The sequence below is a fragment of the Parasteatoda tepidariorum genome, chromosome 5, assembly GCF_043381705.1.
Source record: "Parasteatoda tepidariorum isolate YZ-2023 chromosome 5, CAS_Ptep_4.0, whole genome shotgun sequence".
In the NCBI taxonomy this organism is placed as follows: domain Eukaryota; kingdom Metazoa; phylum Arthropoda; class Arachnida; order Araneae; family Theridiidae; genus Parasteatoda; species Parasteatoda tepidariorum.
Window position 1 is genome coordinate 57,651,679 of NC_092208.1, and position 21,834 is coordinate 57,673,512.

The following is a 21,834-nucleotide window of genomic DNA, read 5'->3' on the forward strand; positions in this document are numbered from 1 at the left end:
GTTTTCTAACTTTTTAGTGATTGAGCCGCAACGATTGTACTTGATTAAAACTTTTCAAACTTTGTGAAAAGAAAGAAGAAGAAAAACTGATATTATCCAAACGTTCTACAACCACTTCCTTTTTTGACGCCAAATATCGTTATTAAAAATATTTTCCTCGTCTAAGATTAATGTTATATAAGAAGAAACACTAAATGTAAGATGGAGCTGGATAATGACGCTGTGACAAAACATCTGATTTAGCTAAACTCTTTAATGTAATGAAATTAATTTCAGCATCATACATATAACCGATAACAGCACAATAAAACGTTTTTAACATGGTAAAAAGAAACATGAAATAGTTTCATATTGTTTATAGGTTGCATAACAATATACAGATTAATTTTAAAAGAGCTCTTTAAAAATATCTGAATTAGCTTAAAAGAAGATAAGCATCGTTAAAGTGCAAGCTATATTAAATGTTAAAGTTACGTTGATGAATAATTAGTACCTTTAATTAAAATATACTAGCATTTAATTTATTTGCCTTTCAGTTTTTCACATTAACATGGACTCAAGTGATTTTTGTGAGTCCTTTAAAAAGATATTTTAACTATTGTTATTGTTAAGTGTATGTTTATATAAGCGTTTCTGATTAACACAAGTTCAAAAAAAAATTTTTTTTTCAATATAATTTTATGAAAAACTTTTATTTTAAATCTCAGCTTCCGTTCACATGTAGAAGACTTTATTTATGATGAAAGAATTTTTCCTGAATTATACGGAAGTTATTCATTTTCGTTAATGGTAAGAAAGTTGTGTTTCTGTTAAACGCGTGAAATGATAAAATTGATATCAGACATTTATGTCCGGCATTGGGAGAGACATGTCATATTTAAATGCGGCAGACTCTAAAACTTAAGAAGTATTTGAAGTTAAATATTTGAAGTTAAATTTCTTTTTTAAATTTTTTGAAATATTTAGGAAAAAATATAACTTGAAACATAAGTCAATAGTATTATAAAATCCTAAGATCTTAGAAGTTTGTTGTATTTTTTGTACTGGAAGTATTTACAATACTAATGATAACTAAACGCTATTCTAATCTATATGCATCATTCGTAAGTCATCGTAAGTCATCGTAGTTTCGTAAGTCATCATCAACATGTCTCCCATTGAGAAGTGTGAATTTCATGAGGTATAGGGCATATAGATCACATAGATGACTCGGAATTTTTGTGTTCTCAACAAGGAATATCTAATGCTAAAACGTTTTTAACATGGTAAAAAGAAACATGAAACAGTTTATCTAGTGTTAACAGAATATCTATTGCTATAGTTAGTGTTAACAGAATATCTATTACTTTCAAGATCCTGAATTAGTAACAGTTACCACTATATATAATTAAAATGAAATTATATTTGTACTTTACTTTCTTAAAGCCACGTAAATGACAAGGGTAAAATACACTTACCTTAAAAATGACGCAATCTTAACAAAATGCTCCTAGAACAGCAAAATTCAACTTCATTCAAAACAATAAGTTGCTAATCTTGGGTTCTAAATCTGTTGCCAGCTTTGAAAATTCTAATCTATTTAAAGAAAAATAAACATATTTATATTTTTTCAATCATGTGGATGTCAGAAGAGCCATGAGACTGAATATTATTCCACATTTGACATGAAATTATTATTACTTGACCTTATTACTTTTTAATGTTACTCGCACATCGTAATTAGTTGTCATAAAAAAATTGGCGAAAAAATCTATTTTAGCTTTTGAGTCAGAATTCTCAGTACTTAAAAAAAGTTCCGAATCAGAGTACTGTCATCTGCACTTAGAGTGCTGGTATTTTTTACAAGTAGAATCCATTTTTATAGGAACGTCTGATATCTGATTTACCGGAACATACGAAATATCTTATATACTATAATTTTTGCAATAACAATTACAATAAAATTATGTACCATATTGTACCAAAAAGTACAGTACTATAAAAATTATGGTACAATATTTTACAGTAAAAATGGATTTTACGGTAAAATGAATTTCATGTATGGTGCACCCAATGTATCAGAACTTTATACCGTAATTTTATCTAGACTTTTTCGCAGTGTAGACACTTAATATTGGCAGACATGCATATGGCGTTCCATAAAATTTTTTAAAAATAATAAAGAATATTTTGGTATGATTAAAATCAGAAAAAAAATTGACGCTATATTTCTAACACTGTATAAGTGGGCAAAAATGTGAACAAAACAATTTTTTAATTGTTCAAACAGAAATAAAGAGTTTGATTCAGAACCCTTGATATCCCAAAATTTGTCGAACCACCTATATGTAGCTCCTTACGTTTGGTTTAAATTGATTCAAAAACTCATGAATATAATCATGAAGGGAAAATGTTGAAAGATTTTTAAATAATGCATGAGTAACTTTAGCGAGAGATCAGATTTAGATAATGATAATTTTAAGGTTATTAAGGTTAATCTTAAAATTAAAATCATTGGAGATCATCATTATATAATTAGTAGTTATTAATTGATTTCAATGAATAATTACTTTTTAAATCTTTATTGTTTCATTTCTCCCTTTACAATTTTTTAAAAAAAAACAATTAGATTTAAAACGACTTCTTTCAACTCTTACAGTATGTAACGTTGATGTTTTAAAAATGAAATCACTTGGTTTCGATGATAAGTATGTCATATTCTAGGATATATATGATCCGAATTATTCCTTTTATTGATGATCATTATTTAGTCACGTAATACTACTTCACGGATCATTTCTTTGTGATAATTTGAGCAAATTTGATTCATTCAGTTTATATATTCAGTTTATATATAGAAAAAAGTATTTATGTACAAGGAATCTTATATTTAGCTTCTATTACATACAATTAAAGCCATTAATAGCATCCAAAAAATAGTTCCTTACCTAAATTATGATTATTAAATTGAACTAAACATTGTCTGAAAAAGATCTGGTGATTGCATATATATATATATATATANTGTACTTGTTCATCTTCACTATCACTGTCCTAAATTTATAAGTAAATATATCAGTACAATAAATATAAGCCTAGGAGCAGAAACCCCCCAGCACTGCAAAATTATCTTTTTAATCTGAGATATAGAAAGAAATTGATATATATTTATATATATATATATATATATATAAAGAGAGAGAGAGAGAGAGAGTATATACAAAATATTGGGGAAAATATATTACTTATCTTACTATTTAAAATATATTAGTGTTCGGATATACGAAGAACCTAAAAACAAGAAAGAATTAAAAATTACATATTTGCATAATTAAATGCTATCTCATACTCAAACTCATCCCTATATAAATATTGAAAAATGCGTTTTGCATCAACAAATGATAACTTTTAATCAGATTTGTAGATATTTATATAAATATTAATAAAATTGCATGACAAAAGAAATGCTAGTTTAAAAAAAAATTATTATGAAATGTATGTAATTCTTTTAAAGAGAATATACACCTAATAAATAGTATTTAGGTATGTAAGCAAAAATTAGTACTACTACTAAAAAAAAAATATGTATTTACACAAATAAGTGATTATACGAAATTGTAAACAATTATCTTCCCCACATTTTGGTAATTTATCCATTTTCACGCTGAATAGTAAATTCAACCAAAAGCTAACCTCTCTGTCACCTGCGCGAAATCTGCTATTATTTTTTTTTTTTAACATGCGTCATATAGGCGGTTTCTTTCCCTCATCATTCCCCACATTTTAACCTCGGCACGTGACCACTCACCTGGACACTTGAAATGAACAGAAGACAAAAGGAACAAAATGAGAGGTCCCAACCTGTATACGTCAAGAATTGCGCTTACCTGCAGCAGGGGGTTGGAGCATGCAATATGCCATGACCCTATGATTCTTCATTTATATTTGCTTTTCTCAAAGTTCTTTTCCCATAAGAAAATTACATATAATTTTCGGACTTTATTTACTCTATTTTTCCCGGAGTAAATAATTATCAATATTAAAATATAGTTCTGTGGGAAATTGTTACTTATGTAATTGGTAACTGTGTTACTGATCGTAAGTGAAGGACTAAAATTTGGTTGTATTGTTTTTTTTGTTTTTCTTTTTCATTTAAAGATAAATATTATATACATTGGGAAAAAATAAGATCAAAACCACCAGAATATGGTACAATTTACCGTGTTTCTGGCTCTATGTGAACACGAAAAAGATTAATAGTTTTTACCGAAGCGTTTTGATGGTAATGATTTTGATAAAATTAATGGTAAAATATAGTTTTATAATATACGATAAAATTTTGTGAATATGGTAAAACTTGGTAATTTCAAAATAATTCCTTATATAATATTAGGTCATGGCATAAAGGCCATTTTTTCTGTTAAATTTACTTTTCAGTCTTGTAGTTTTTACTAAATGTGTAGTAATAGGAATTAGTATAACTATAATAACACAGAATTTCCGGTAAACCGTTGCCATATGAAGTGAAAAATTAGCAAATTAATAATTTAAATACCGTATATTTTGGTTTACTTAACCAAATTTTTGTGGTTTTTACTAGAAATATCATTACCACACTGTACTGGTAATTTTACCAGAAATTTTGTTCTCCGAGTAGGATAAAATATTACATAAGATAGTAAGTATAATATGAGGATAATGTAAGGTAAATTTTTATGACTAATTTGAGATTAAAAGGGCAACATACCACTGATATTAGTAGAAATTTTTATCACCTTTTAAAACTAAGACAATAAAAAATTTTAAGAAGTAAATTTGCATTTTTAAAATGTCTGGAAACTGCTCTCCTAGAATATGAAGTCATATGGTCTTATTTCCAAAAATATTTATATAATATTAAATTTTCTTAATGTTTTGATAAATAATTTTTTTATTTGCAATAAAATGAAATAATGAATCAAGACACCACTATGAAAAATATTATATTAATATTTCTAAATAAATTATTTTATTATAAAACCAGATAATTTTATTTAATGTAAATCAGACAATTTTTAATAGTTAAGTTAAATTTAAATTAAAATTTCTAATTTATAAAAATAAAACATCTGAATTTGACTGTAAATATATTTTATCTCTATTTATATCAAATGGAAAAATAAGGCAAATAATTCCAAGTACAAAATACATACATCCATTTATCGGTTTGTTGTATAGTAAACTATGATTTTACTCATCTAGGCTGTGTAGCGAATTTTTTTTCTTCTAATTATGAACTGTACAATTAAATCCGGGGTTCCTTAAGTATTAGTGGTGGACCAAACTTGTGCTGCAGATACTATTAAGATAAGTAGTAGAAATTTCTCTGAAAATTATTATTTAAGAATTTGTATTTTAAAATGCTTAACTTCTGTTTTTTAGTAAATAAAATGTGATTGTAAATGTAACTTGGAAACGAACTACAATACATTTGTTTGCATAGTTTCATCCCAAAAACTATAATTAAGTTGTACAAACAAAGTAATTATGTATTTTATTTAAATAGGAAAGCTCTATTTAATTTGTTTTGTAAACAAACAAAACTTGTTTGAATATCGATTTACAGATATCGATTTTTTTATTGCATGGATTTTTTTTCAAATTAAATGTTTTCTAGTTGTATTTCTTGATAAAATGACATCCTGGTTAAGTTTTAGCAGTAAATTCTAACTTTATGTCTAACTAACTTAGTATGTCTTTGTTTCTTCTAAATTTGAACCCTGTTTGTCTGAGAGTTTGATCAAAACTTGGTGGTGAACTACGGAAATTACCATAAAATCTCGTTCTAAAAAATCTAATCTCTTGTTCTAAAATCCCGTTCTCAGTATTATTTAAACAGGTTGTTTTACAAAATGTACTTATTCGTGATATTTGTCTTCGAATATGTTTATATTCACACTGTCTGGTTCTTTATACTGTTTTCTGATTAATCTATTTGTTTCTGCAGTGTAAGAAATATCGGATTAAATTGCGCTAAAAAGTACCAGCACTCCGAGTGCCGGGACTTTTTACCGTAAAATCCATTTTTATCGGAACACGTTGTGAAACAAAAAATCTGATGTACCATATTTTTTACAGTAATAAATACATTTAAATCACTGAATCAAATAAATATTACTGTAAAAATTCTTATATAATACTTTACGGAAAAATGGATTTTGAGGTAAAATGGATTTTTTGAAGGATACACTCGGTTACACAAGTGTCGGTCAATTTGATCCGGAATTTTTTACAGTAAGCCACCGAGGATTTGCTAATTTAAAGAAAATAACAACAATGCTTTTACGTTTTATGTAAATAAAATAAATAAAGAAAAAACATTTTTATGGATTGAATATTTTTATCTGTCTATACTTTTCTGTAATATTGAATGCTTCTTTGCATCAATAAATGTTTTTGCGCTTTAATATAAGTAATTATTCTTATTTTTAAAATTAATTCTAGGAACTTCAAAACTATTCTGGTCTTAAAAGCCAAACAAAAAAAAATTAAGAAGCAATGAATTAAACACAAAAAATTATTCCAAATTAAATTTAAAATAAATGAAACTAATAGTATAAATTTTACTAAAATGCAATAAATGTAATAAAACTGTCTTCTTCAAGCTAGAAATACTTCAATCTAAAAAGTTCATACAAACAAATATTTCAAAGATATTTGGGTTTATTTATTTCCGAAACTTTCATGTCTACGAGTATGAGTTTTATCGTAGTTTTAAAACAGTTTTCTAGAATATATTGATGGAAAGCAGATGTGAAAGAAGGGTGGAATTCTTCAAGACGTCCATTACAGGACAAGACCTTTCAAGTTAAGAAAGGATAATAGATAATGATGAGTCTTTCTGGTCGGTTGAAATATTAGAGGAAGGATTAAATTTTAACGTATAAGCGAGAACTTAAATCATCCTTAAATCATATTGGTAATATGATTTTAAAAATTAATATTAATTCTCTGCATGGGTTTGAAGGATTTGAACTTTTTAAGAAGCAACTACAATTTATTAGATATTCATTAAATTAATTTTTTTTCTTGTAACAATAAAAAAAAATTCTAAAAGTTGATAAAGCGTTTTATTACTAATAATATAACAAGCCAAATTTTTCAAGCTACAAAATGGAGTAAATAAGCTGAAAAATCTTTTAATTAAAACTTATTCTCCTGGAAATTTTAAAATTTGATGATTTCCATATTTAAAAAATATAATAAGTAAAACAATTGTCCAATTATCCAGACATTTCATTAGAAATTTGGAAAACGTGTCATGATTAAGTTCATTAATTAAAATTTAAATTTAATGAATTTTTTTTAATTGTTTCTGAAATTGATTATGGTTACATACAGATGAACAAAGCCTCTTAAAATTAGCCTACTAATTAAAAGGAAGAAATCAAACCTTCTTTTTTTTACCAGTTTTCGGAGAAGTAATGACGTGTACTACAAATGATTGATACAAAGCATTTATATTTTTAACAAAATGTTTTCCAGTCTATAATTTATTTCACTTCTTATACTAAAATTAGATAAGTTGATAAAGCTAGAAGCTATTTGCACAATTATTTACCATAGTTGCTTTTATTTTTTTTCTTTTGATTTACTATTGTTTTATTATCTAAGAACTTGAACTGAGAATCATTTTTCAAACTCGAAAATATTAAAACAACATATTTTTTATGCTAATATCTTGATTAGATGTTCAGATAGTTCAATTCAATTCCGATGTTCCTTTTGTTTCTCGATTACTAAAGATGATTTTTAATTATTTTACGAAAATTCCCTTTTACTTGATCTTTTATTGAGATCTTCAAGTGTAGATAATGTATCATGATGAATCTTCAAGTGTAGCCGTGATGGCTCAGGGGTTAGAGCATTCGCCTTCCAATAAGGTGAACCGGGTTCGAATCCCAACAACGGTTGGTTGATACGAATTTCGCATCCAGCTTGCACCGACCACAGGACTGACGTAAGATATCCTAAGTGGTAGACGGATCAGGGGTTAAAGTCCCCTTGCAGTCGGGCTAAACGTGGGAGGTTTTCGTAGTTTTCTTATCCATGTAACGCAAATGCGGGTTAATTCCATCAAAAAGTCCTCTTCGAAGGCAATTTTCTCCCAGTCCTTGATCCAGGAGTTTCCTTATCTTCTGGAGGTTCAAAATTACAAGGTTATGAAGTTGAACCTTAGTAGTAGTAAACTCAAAAAATTGGGTTTGCTGTTCAGCGACAGTTATGAAGAGTAGAAAGTGAAATTTATCTTATACTGACTTTCTTATGCATAATTCTGAACTTAAAATATATTGGGGGGGGGGGAGAGATTCCCTACTCTCTGTGCTCGCCAACCATTGTAATTGAGTTCGCAACATTTTCGGATTACTTCGCAATTCGAGCTCGCATCGCTTGTTTAACGGATTCTAAATTTTAGTTTTGCTTTGTTTCCATGCTGATACTTTTTTTTAATGAATCTCTGAAAATACGTAACCTATGCATTATGTGAAATTTTTGATTTCTAAGCATTTCAATCAATTTATATGCATTTGATTTGGTTTGAATGCATTTCAATGCAAGCATATGCATGAAAAATAACATATTTGAAGCGAATATTTTCTAGAACTTCTCTATGTATGGAATTATAAATTTCGTAATTTAAATACTCTGAACATTATTGAACTTGCGTAACTTAATAACAAAAATTAAACAAAAGTATATAAAAAAAATTACATAAATCGATCGATTATATAAATCGATCCTTCTGATTAACTTACAGATCAGTTTCTGTTTCAACTTTTAGTTTAGCTTCAACGTTTAGTCATTTATCATTTTTTATTATTTTATTTAATAATAATCGGGAAAAAAATTAAATTGTGAGGTATACAATTTTTTACATCGTTTAGAAGTATTCAATTTAACATAGCGAAATGCTGATTTTGGGCGAAATTTGTCGAATAGTTCCTGAGAAATCAAATTTTAACTACACGACTTTTCTAGATTTTCTAGATATATAGAAAGATTACTTACTTTCTTTATATATTTTAGTTTTCAGTTCTTTATTGCCAATGCGAAAAGGAATTTTTATCAGCTGAATATGTATGTATATATATTTTTTTTTTTTTTTGCTGCGTACATTTTAAAAAAGTTAATTAAAGAAGCTTTTTGTAGTAAGAAGACTTAAATAGGAAAATTGCAAAATACATGTCACAAGGAAGACCTAAAACTCCATAACATTTGTCCTCTAGAAACATCATAAAACTTATTTTAAAAGAAACTTTTTCATATGTCTTAATATTTAATAATTAATATTATGCTTTTACTTAGCTTCAGTAGTTTTTTATTTTTGTATATAATTCAAAAGTTGGAATAGAACGACTAAAAGAAAAATAACATATACAAAATAAATAATTATGTTTATCTTTAAAAACATCATTTTTTATTCAAAATTTTAAAGATTTTATGTTTATGGAAATTTATTTAAAAATATATGTTAAAATAATAAATTTAATATTATGAAAATATCCGTTTTTTAATTTATCTAAAAATCATTTGTTTAATAAAAGTTTGGTGTTGTTTAAGTTTTTCTTATAGATGTATGTTGTTGATAAATAAAACCCAGAGTTCGAATAATACATAGTTGTAGCCACTGCGTTGTTTTAAGTCTATAACTTTAGCTGTTATTATTCCGAATTCGAATAAGACACGTAGCCACGTTATTTATGTTATTTTAACTGATGCATAAATCCATATGTACCACAATCAGTGAGTATGAAAACAAAAAGAACAATTATCAAAATTCTGATATAAACTCAGATTCTTTCATATACTCCAATAATAAATGGTTATACTCAGATTAAAAATTTTAAGTCTATCATTTTAGCTGTTATTATTCCAAATTCGAATAAGACAGGAATAAGAGCCTCCATGTTGCTTTAAATGATACATAAATCAATATTATACCAATATTATACTTTGTACCTTTACTTTTCACCAAAATTTGATTACGTTATGATCTTTATTCCGACTTATTAAAATGTTGGAAATATTTGCTAAATTACAATGTTAATTTTACAATTCTGAAACTTAATTTATCTCAAGATAATTTGAAATCAATTAGCTTCATCTTATATATTATAAAAAGAAATTTTTTGAAAATTATCTTAATTTAAAACTCTAGATTCTACCTTTTTATATTAAATCAATTATAATTTATAATGCCTATTTTTGAATTCTTTATTTTAACTATTGAAATTTCCTTGAAATCAAAATACTTTTACAATTCAAACTGTTTATATGAATAACAAATGAATTTATTTACTAATATTCCTTATAAATGTTTCTGTATAGCTAGTTTATCCTTAAAAAAAAATTTACTTATATCAAATTTTTTTAAAGGGAATATTACGAGGTTTTTTGATCTGATTGATTGAGAGGTATAAGAGGTTTTTTAAATTTAAGATACTCTTTTTTAATACACGCATTTAATGAAATGCAATAAAAACTACTAAAACGCATACTGAATTGTCCTTTTTCTTCAATTTACCGAATTAAGTTTTTTTTAAATGTTATCCAACATTTGTTTCAGTTTCTTGTTACTGAGGTATGCCTGTTAAGACATGGGGATGCGATTGTTCTTGTTTTCCAGTGGCGCCATCTATGGCCAAGAATTCAACTTCTGCCACACCCACACGTCACTCCCGTTTATAGGGTGAACTTATTCGTTCATCCATTCATTTATCCACTGATCGTAAATTTGACCTGAATCAGAGAACGAAGTTTCTTGATAAATATTTTAAATTGTGAATTCGTTGTTTTCATTACATTTTAAAATAAGTTTTAAAGATTAAAATATAAATTTTTCTGTCTGTGCTTTTTGAGCTAGGAATAAATAAATTACTTGATGAATGCATTTTCTAAGCTTTTCAATTGATGTGCTTTAATGAAAAAGCTTTTAATTATTTTCATATTTTGATGTGCAACTTAAATCATGAATTTCTTAAGAGTTTAAAATATTAAAGGTATATAACCATAAATGTATCATTTAGATTTTTTTGAATAATTTTTTGAGAAAATTGAGGAGAAAAATTGGTTTTACATTACACTTTGCATCTCAGTTTTATTTTGTTTGATAAAACAAAAACAAACAAATAAATTCTGATGGATAAATCTGTGGATTAAAGAATAATTTTTAAGGCAACTAAAAACCAAACAGAATAAACCAAACTAAACCTTAAAACCAAACAGAATTGAAGCATGAATCAAAATGATTAATATTCTAATATAATGTTATAAGCAGTTTATAATTTGTTTGAAATGAGATATTATTAGATTTAGATATTGACATTTCAACATTAAACGCATTGAAGCTAATTTTTGAACATTAAATATATTGAAATATTAGCTTTTAATGCTAAATATATTAAGTTATTTCTTTGATGAAATATATTGAAATATCAGATATGCTTTTTGTATATCCTCATACTATATTATATATTCTTTTATAATAGTATATAATTTCATGTAATATTATTTATGCTTACATTATATATGTCCATGTTATCTTTAAGCAAAGATGAGTAAAACTTAAAGAAAGGATAGACACAGACATTTTTGAGTGCTATTACATTGACATGAGAAATAAGCTGAGTATTTTTTTTTCTCTATTATATAGCTAAGTGAAGGCTTAATTGTATGAGAAAGCTTCATATATAGCAACTATAAATATAACCTAGCTTCTCCCTCGGGCTTTATAAAGACAACAAATTATTAAAAAAATTCTAGAAATTCATTCACTGCTATTTTCAGAGAAAATAGTTGGTCCAAGTCAGATTTTCTAGCAGGACAATATCTCCCTTTACGCTGAAGAATCTTAACTACGGAGATTTTTAGATAAGAGGATGTATTTCATAAGCAACCTGCTCTTTCCCTTGACTTTAATCCCCAGGAAATCATGCGGGAGGGCTAGTCTCAACTGGGCAATATATAGCAGAAAGGACAGAAGTTGGTAGCAGAACTGAAAGCTGCCGTTATTGAAACCTGGGCCAAGCTAATGTCCTCCAGAGTTTAGTAAATTGTACACAGCATGACATATTTCAAATCGCATATAAGCATGATGGATATATAAGCACGGGATATAATGAGGGGTGACTTTATTTAGATGGGTCACCTTTTTTTTCCTTCCATCCTCTTTAATTACTTCGATGTTCTTTTCCCAATCCAGTTGAGGGTTGAGGCAGGAAATAAGTTACTCCTCTTAAATGTGTATATAAATATAGACTTTCTTAATATATATGTTTGGTAGTTCCCATTTGTTATCTTTGCTTCCAGTTGTGTCTAGGAATCAAGGTGGATTTCATTTAGTTGGGACGCACTATGCATATATATAGCCCAATAAAGACAAAAAAAGCATAAAAAGAGAAGATTAATACTAACTTTTAAATAAACTATGAAAATAAATTTTGAAGTTTCTAAGGATTCCAGTAATATTTTTTTAAAAAGAATTCTTTGATAATCATTATTGCATAAGTCACAAATATTTAAAAACAGAAAATTTTTAAAAAAGAAATTTTTTTAAAAATAAACATCAACTTCTTTTATTCGCTTCCTTATTCGTGCCCTCTCTACAAGTCAGTCTAAGTCAGTCCCTATATCCTATTCGCGCGATGCTTACTGGCAAGTGCGATGGGCCGCAAATAATCCCAAGAACACCCAGATTGGTTTCCGTGGCAACAATTCGGAGGACTCCGGTGTCGAATAGCGAGTCCTTTTCTAGCTGACGTCAGAGAATCATCGAGAGAGCGAGTATAGGCCACCCCATGCACACAGGCAGAGGCCCTGAGTGCCGTCAACCATCCACGCCGCCAAGTTCAGGCCGCTTGCTTTACTTCTTTTTGTTTCTTTTTAACTGTCTCTTCTTCTCTTTAGAGAGATTTTTATTGACCTCTTCAAGTCAGAAAATGTCGCCTCTCTTTTCGTAATTGAATTTCGGACAAACAGAAAAACCCGGACTCTATCGAACTGTCTTTGTTTGTGTTGTTTTTGTTCTGTTTTTTCCAAGTTCCGGTCAACGTGTATTGAATACGGAGAAGTAGAATCTATATTCATACTTCTAAATTATTGCACTGCTTAGAGGTTTTTAATAAGTGCATATTTTTTTTAAATATACACTAATTAGCTTTGAAAGTGTTTAATGATTAGCAATTAGAAATTGACCCGAATTATATCTAACAATTTTATTAATGAAAATAATCGTTTTGTGAAAAAATTTCAGAATATCATTTTGGTTGCAAACTGAATTATATTGTGTTATTTCCCTTAAGATAAACGTTAGTTAAATTTTCATAACTATTTAAACAAATTGAGGTCTGAAATCTATGGCATCGATGCACCTTGTCTAGATAAGATTAGCATTCTTGTGCTATTAACCATTTCTACATGGTAATGACAGCAGGAGGCAGAAGAGGTATCCGGCCGGACCCTCACCGATCACCTCCGGCAGGATCTCTTGCCTCAGGTCCCCAAGATATCAAACCCTATTGTCCACCTATGTTGTATCGTAAGTAATAATATCAACTTCAAATATTTAATAATTATTGCTTATAAAATAATATATTACGTATTATTGTGTTGTGGAAGTTATTAATAATTTTCAGATGTAATCTTAAATGCATGTTATTTTTAAATTTAAAGCTGTTTTCATTTAATATTAAGTATAATTTGTAATCATATTTTATTGAGAAATGTGTTATATTGGCTTTTAAATTTTTCTTAATATGCAATATTTAATTAAAAAGAGATGTATATTCTTTTATTCATAAAAAAGTTTTAAGTACTGGTAAACAATTTCAAAAACCAATCCTTTTGAAAATCATTTTATGAAAACAACATAATTTTTTCACTTTAAATTATTTTTTGACAAAAGTAATGAGACATTTTTTGGGTTATTCTACGTGTATAATTAAATTTTGCATTAGTAGAAAGCAATTTTTGCCCGAAGAGTATCCATATGTTATAATTTAATCTGGTTTTATTTATACACATTTTTAGATTTTCCAACTTTACTCATTTTTCTGTTTGTTTTTAAAGCATTTCATTAATTTTCAATCAGTGTTTGTTAATTCCTGCAAGGGTAAATATTTTTGATTTATTTCTAAGACTATTTGGTTTATTTCTGGATTGAAAATTTTGGATTGGTCTTGAGTTGAATTTATTGCTTCTTATGGGTTAGAAATTGTGGTGTTGATTTAGTATTTGATACATAAATTGTTATACATAAATTGTTGAAATATTTGTCGCATGTTTTGTTATATGAATATTTATTCTTATTTGCCTTTTATGCTAAGCAAGAACAACTAAGAGCTATAAAATCGTTTAAAAATAAAGGATAGTTTTTTAGATAGTAAATTCAGATGATTAAAAGAAAACCTTTTGAGTTAAATATTACTGCTATTATTTCATTAGTTTATAAGAATCGTGTTATATAATTTATAGAAATTCAACAAATTTATTATAGAAACACTTTTTTCCGAATGATCATTGTATTTTAGAATAATCTTTTACAATCTTAAATCTCATCAATTTGATTGAAACAAGTCATTTTTATTACCAATTTAACGACTTATAAATCGAGTAGTGGGCAATTTATGGAAAAAATAATTTTTGTAAGGAGCAGTTTAAATTACATATCAAATTTATGAACTTTACACAAATGAGGTTTTCTTCTATACACTTCAATAAGAAATAGTTATATGCAGATGAAAAATTTAAGTATAATAACAGCTAAATTTTGAAAAATTTAGCTGTTATTATACTTAAAATCTTCAGCCTGTTAATAATAATGACTTAGTAACAGAATAGTTTTCAATAATGCCATCTTTTCAATAGTACGTTTGCAAATACCTCAGTATGGAGAGCAATAAACAATTTTAACTACATATGAAATGTCATTCTTATTTGCTGATTGTTTTCATTCCGAAATATTAATTTTAACTTGTCATTGCTCTTTGAAAAATATTTAAACTACAATACAAAATGTGTATTTAAAATAATAAATGTGTTAATATAAGTGATTGTAGCTTCGTCTCTGAGTGTCAAATCAAGATTATTTCGTACTTGTGGTATGCTATTGCGTCGTACTTAGACTCAGATTAGAACATATATTAACCACTTACATAGTCTTTTATCAATCAGTTACAGAGCTTCGTATAAGATCAGCAGGAAAAGTGAAAGATAATTTAAATATGTTCTTAAAATTGCGTAAAACGTATCATTATTTTTCTCTAGATTTTATTTTATCATAGTAAATGTGCATTTAAGTACTGAACGGAATATTTTTGGAAGCATGACATTCTCATGTATTCGTTGCATCAACTGAAATAGAAGGGGAGAAAAGCTTGCCGGATATTGAAGAAAAAATGCTTATTTAAAATATTAAAAGATAATTTATTTTATATTATAATATAGTAGTACTTTTTGTTTGATGAAAACTATTACCTTTATAGCAACCATCCCGAAGTGTGCCGGTTGTGAACAACCAATCCTGGACAGATTTATTTTAAAAGTTCTGGAGCGTTCCTGGCATGGAAAATGCCTAAAATGTATCGACTGTCAAGCACAACTCGCCGACAAATGTTTCGCCCGAAATGGTCAAGTTTTTTGCAAAGATGACTTTTTCAAGTAAGTATATCGATGTATTTAATTGAAAATGGTTATTTTATACTGAAATAACAAGAAAACGAACGAATATTTAAATTAATTTGAACTTTTTACTGCTTTAGCCATGTTTTCAAATGTTTGAATTTTTATTATTTTAATTAAAAAAGTACGACAAGAATATGAGAGAAAGAGTATGAATAATTTATAGTTTTATGAAGCTTATTTTATGTTCCATAAAACAATAGAGGCATAAATTTTTCAACTACGTTAATAATGTCGAACTTTGAAATAAATAGAAATATGGAGAAATTATATAAAAATCTTGCAATTAGCTAACTATTGATACAGATAAAATGGTGATGCATACTACTCCAACTAAGTAAATACTTCGATAACTTTTGATCCAATGTACTGAATTATGACGTACTAAAATACAATCTTAGTTGTTAGAAGGAATAAATTTAAGCGAGCTCATTAATTTATGTAAATGAGGATTTAAGTTATGAACTATGAAAATGCTTTCTTGGGATAAATTTTGTTAGATGGATTTCTTGACCCTCAAAATAAGGAGGCCTCAAATAATAGCCGCAATCTGGGAAACTTGATTCCAATAGTCTGTAAAACTTGATTCGAAAGTTAGCGAAAATTAATGATAATTTCACTTCATACTCAGAAGGTCATACTCAGAAGGTAAAAAAAAAAAAGTCACATTTTGAAAATTCATTTCTCAAGAACTATTTGATCAATTTCATTCGAATATTTAATTTTGTAAATAAAAATTGCTATGTTTAAAGTGCTGTAATATAATATAATAATTCTAACATTTTTTTGACCATTAAAATAATTTTAAAAAATTAGAAATAATGAAAATCATTTATTTTTACGAAGGATCTATTTTATCTTTGGATAAGCAAATTTTATAAATGTGTGATAAAATTATTTGATTATCTTCAACAATTCCAGAGTTATAGTGAAATATTCAAAAAGGTAAAATTAACATTAAGGGGCCAAACTCTTAGGCCACTTTCCTGTTTGAACTATTAGGGCTATATTTTTCCGATTGCGGATATCCCCTCAAGAAAAAACATATTTAATTAATTTCTACTAAAATATGACCAGTGTGCTTATAGAACTGCACATGAAAGTGTGAAACAGCCTTGCCAATCTACGATAACTTACAGATGAAATCTGACCTATACGTAAAAAAGTTATTCAAGATGTATACTCCAGCCCCATATCCACTCTCTCACATTATATTTCATATGAAATATTTATTGGTAAATTAGAACTTTCATGTAATTTCTTAACAAACATCCTGCAGTCGATTTGTGTTCAATTAAGAACTCCTTCACAGCACTATTTTGAAACAACATTTTTCAAAACCTTTAGACTTCCTTATTTATATTAAGATTTATATGCACCCTATTCAACTTTTTTCTCCAAAATTACGGTAAAATAACCGGCAATAGTCTATCCATACGATTAACCTCAAAATTTCTGTTAAGGAACACTTTTTACCGTTACGATTTCGAAAGCGTTTACACTTAGTATGATTAAAAAAACATGAATACAAATTTATGCGGTTCAGGACATAGTGCTGCCATCTATGAGTAAATAAGAATATCGTATTTCTAATAGTCCAAGGTCACAAATTGGAGAGTGCAGGGCACTGGAAACTCTTCATTTGTTGAAGGAAATTGAAGAAATATTGTGATGTCGACGTTTGGACTCGAACCCCTGTTCTATCGGCCATGAGATAGACTGATTAGTTCTCTCGACTATAATACGCACCCTGCTGCAAGGAACTAAGTAACTTCAAAAGGGGAGTCTAGTTGGTGCGATAAAATTCTGGTTGTTTAACAGTATTAGGTGAAAGCTGTTAATAAACGGTTCTTCTCATAGTTATCAGTTTGAGTAACATCTTATTTATGGTTAGTTGACTGTTTTCTTTGAAAATGGTAAAATAATAAATGGCCAAATATTTAACTATATTTTCCTAGAGATTTCTAGCAATATATAGATACGAATGATAAAGATAGATGCGAAGAACTGTGCCTGACGTTTAATATGATAGTTCCTTTTTCTTTTTGCTCATTGCAACTTTTTTTATGTGTATTCTACACCGGTGTAAAGCTTATTTTTAGCAACTTAAAGTAATTTAATAATTTATTTTAACTACAAACATAGAAAAAAAAATGCTCGTGCACGTAACTTTATACTTGCTAAAAAAGTAATTTTTTTTAATATAAACTGAAACTCATTATAATTTTTGAATCATAATACGCATGCTTTATGTCAATTGCATAGTAAAAATCTATTTATTATTACACAAAAATTTTTTTGAAGTTTCACTCATTTAATTAAATGAATAAAACTATGGGGAAAAAAACTACTTTAAAACTGAAACTCTGAACTACTTTGAAACTAAGAAGTACTTTTGTTATTATGAAAAAAGATTTCATTAATTCATTTAACATCATGCTATTTGAATGTTTTATCACCCGAAAGTTCAACTGAAACAAAGGAAAAATAGCCATTTCTCTGTTGTAATTTCAATTTTTTTTAAATAAACTGCTATATAGCAATTTTAACTGTTATATAACAACTGTAGATAAACTGTTATATAGCATTTTACACAATACATATCAACTAAAATAATTATTTATATATATTATTTCGTAATAATAACAATCTAACTGTTTTGTTGCTTATATATATTTTCCAAATTACTAATTATTAAGATCTAAATTATTAATTAAGAATCTGTACTTTGGAATCAAATACTTTTTATTTAATTCATTAAAATAGCTAATCTTCTAATTTACAACTTAAAACATCTCACAACTTTAACCCAAAATATTATTCATCATTAATATTATGCTTCAATATAAAGCACTCTATTGTTGTTGTTTTTCATAACTTCCATATATTTTTTTAATTCAGTCTTTGTATAACTTAGGAAGTATGAAAGGAACTATGAAAAAACTACTAATTAAGAGCCAATAAATTTATTAAGACCCTAATTGTTGGTTTTAAAATCCTATAGAATAAGTAAAATGACTCATTTTCAATCGTAGAATCGAAAACATTAAGAGAGTTTAAAGACATTAGTTAGATAAAGTTTACATTAAGTATTTAACAGAAATCAAAACATATAATTAATAAAAGAATAATATGCATTAAAGATAACATGTTTCCCAAAGTACTATATTAATTCTATAATTACAGTTCCATATGTTTTCAATTACAGCGCTATCTAGGCCTAGAAAGTAAAAATAAAAAAAAAATTAGGAATTTACGAACGTTTCGGAAAAATTTATCATTAAAAAACACTGCATAATTTTGCTGAGCAAGATTAATAATAATTTTGTACACTATACAAGGTGTTACGGTGCTGAGTGGTACTTGTACAAACAAATTAGGTAGGTCAAATATTTGAAAAGATAATTAAATTATTATAAGATACAAGATTTAGCACTTATTAATTTTTCCCATTATCCCATAAACTTACTAATATCCTAATAAGAATTCAATAATTGCTTTTCAAACCCTTAATTATTAATTTTTTTTCCAATCTCTAAAACTCTATCTTTGTGAACTTTATATCAATTAAAATGGTCAAAGTTATAGTGAAATAGATTATTTTAATGTTTAAGCTTCATTCACTTGTATTAAAAATTCACATAGTCCCGCAGTGGACTGATCAATAAGACACGGTTCCCAGCAGATCACCGAAGTCAAGCATCACTGGCTACGGTCAGTGTGCGGGTGGGTGACCACTTGGATCAGTCTGCGTAGAGACCGAGGGTGTGCGGTATTGGTCCTCGTTAAACTGTGCTATCGTAAAGTGCTCGACTTCGCGCGCAGGTCGTCGGGCTACCGAAGCGGGGGTGCCATCCCCTCCGCAGAGGATCAAAATTGTGATGGCGTGTCTTCGGATCATCCTCCGGGATGTTTCCCAGACCGTCGCCAATAGCCTATTGTGCAGCTCTAGTGCGACGTAAATTAACAACAACAACAAAAAATCACACCTAAAAATAATTTATGAAATTAAAAAATTGCGTCTCAATCGCAAATCGATGAATTCAAACTCAAAATAATTTTTATAGGAATAAAAGTTTGGCTTGATAATCGATATTTAATGATTAAATCTTCATTTCGAAACCGATAAATAGAGAATGAAATCGATTTGTTGATTTTATGTTCCTTATTATAGCCCTTTTTTAAACAACACTGAGTTTGCTTCAGTTGATATTAATAATTGCTCAACAAAAAGAAATGTATATCATTTTAACAAATTATTTTCATTGTTTAAAATCTAAAAAATTACATTAAATTATTAAATTAATTTATCTAAACATAATTTATTGAAAGAAATCATTGATTTAACATAATTAATGTCACTTAAACAGAATGCTTATCATTCAAACACACAAATTGAGCTACAATTAAAAGCTTTTTCCAAATATTTTTTATAAAAGTTTTAAATTCTAATTTTTATTTCTGCAGGAAGACCTTAGGATTTCGTATTTTTTTTAAGTTTTTTATTTATCCATTTAAATTATCAATATAAATTTAAATTATCAATATAAATAAGAAAAAATGCTTGTAATATTGTACAAATTGCTATGATAATTTCATTTTTTACAACAACAAAAATTTAGTTATAAATATATATTGCTTATTAAATAAACCAAAGTTTCCAATTTAAGTCGTTTTAACATTTACACACAGTTATGCACCATTGAGGTTTATAATTGCCTTTCCTCATATTAATATAAATAATTGTAAAGATTTTTTAATTAAATCACTGATTTAATATTTTTATTATAATGCTTAAAAAATTAATCTCCCAACACAGAACTAAGTTAAATTTAAAATTTAGATAAAATTGTCATAGAATTTTTTTTCAATTAGTGAACTAATGTTGTTGCTCTAAAGCAAAATTATGGATAATTTATGTTTAAAAAATATGCTAAAACTAATCTTCAAATTTTGTACAATTTGCAAACTATTGCCTAAGAATATTGTCTTACCCCCTCTCTCAAATTCTGCATAAGATTTATTATATTAACTACAAATGCTTGAAATGGAAAATTGGAAAATTTATATAATCTTTCACTTGTGAAAATTCCAATTATTTTAAATTGAAATATTATTTGTTAGCATTAAGGAAGCTAACATAAAGAAGCAATTATTGGTTAAAAAATTAAAATACAGCAGCAAATTGTGTATTTCGTAAAAAAAACATGCTGTTTTAACACATTTTTTCATAATACAATTATGAATGAAACATTTTTCTGAGTCTCAATTTTAAAATATATTTTAAGCAAAAGTTATTGAGACACTAAAAAACAAAAATAACGAATAAAAAAATTAATTTGATAGGGTTTCTATAAATTCATAAATTTCATTAAAATTTCAGAAATGTTTTTTTTTCTTCGTTTAGTCCTCAGCTAAGACTTTCGAATGAGTTTTTCTTCCTGATTCTTCATCAGGAGCTCAGTTTTAATTTCTTAAACAACCCAACCTCCTCGGATGAGATCCTCAAAAAATTAATTAGAAACTTTTCCAGGATCCATGCGGCCAACTAAATTAGGCATTTTGCCTTTGTGCAACAAAAACTATTCTCTGATTAAACCTATCCAAGATATTTCTTAAACCTTATTTTAATTAAAATTCTTGATATATTTTTTTTAAAAAATGGAAGATTAAAATGACAATATGGGAGAATAAAATGATCTTGTTTCTTGGTCTCATGAAGTACTAATGAATATGAAAATTAAAAACAAAAACTGTCTTCATAGTATTTTTGTTGCATAAAATTAACAAAAGATAGGCTCGTTGTAAAGTTTTTTTTAAAGAAACTTTTAAAAAATTTTGCTTATTCTAGTTAGTTATTTGTATGCAACTTTTTTTTAAAGCTGCGCAATACGCATAGTTTTAAACACTATAGAAAAGTATGTTTCGGTAAAAGTTATTAACTCCAAATTTTAATCTGCAGGAAAACTGTACAATAACTGTGTACTGTAACTGTCTTTCCTATTATCAACCTACAAACTTTCTTTAATAAAAATGTAGTTAAAAGTACAAAAACAACTAAAACAATCCTCTCTTGTGAAATCTAAATAGTACGTTATATTTTCCAACTACGAAAAATTTTATATATATTTATATATA

General features: G+C 27.2%; 2 protein-coding genes across 4 annotated transcripts in view; both read left to right on the plus strand.

The window, feature by feature from the left end:
* Nucleotides 1-21,834, plus strand: part of LOC107437395 (uncharacterized) — a 548,903-nt gene that overhangs the window by 338,137 nt on the left and 188,932 nt on the right. The window lies entirely within an intron of this gene.
* LOC107445600 (LIM/homeobox protein Lhx3-like) overlaps nucleotides 1-21,834 on the plus strand; it is a 104,180-nt gene that overhangs the window by 72,277 nt on the left and 10,069 nt on the right. For 2 of the 3 annotated variants that reach the window (XM_016060032.3, XM_016060030.3), the window contains exon 2: nucleotides 15,501-15,675. In XM_016060032.3, coding sequence (XP_015915518.1) covers nucleotides 15,501-15,675 — 175 coding nt within the window. Of the gene's footprint in view, nucleotides 1-12,744; nucleotides 13,556-15,500; nucleotides 15,676-21,834 lie in introns of those variants that run through there. The other variant, XM_016060031.3, reaches the window with a different exon arrangement.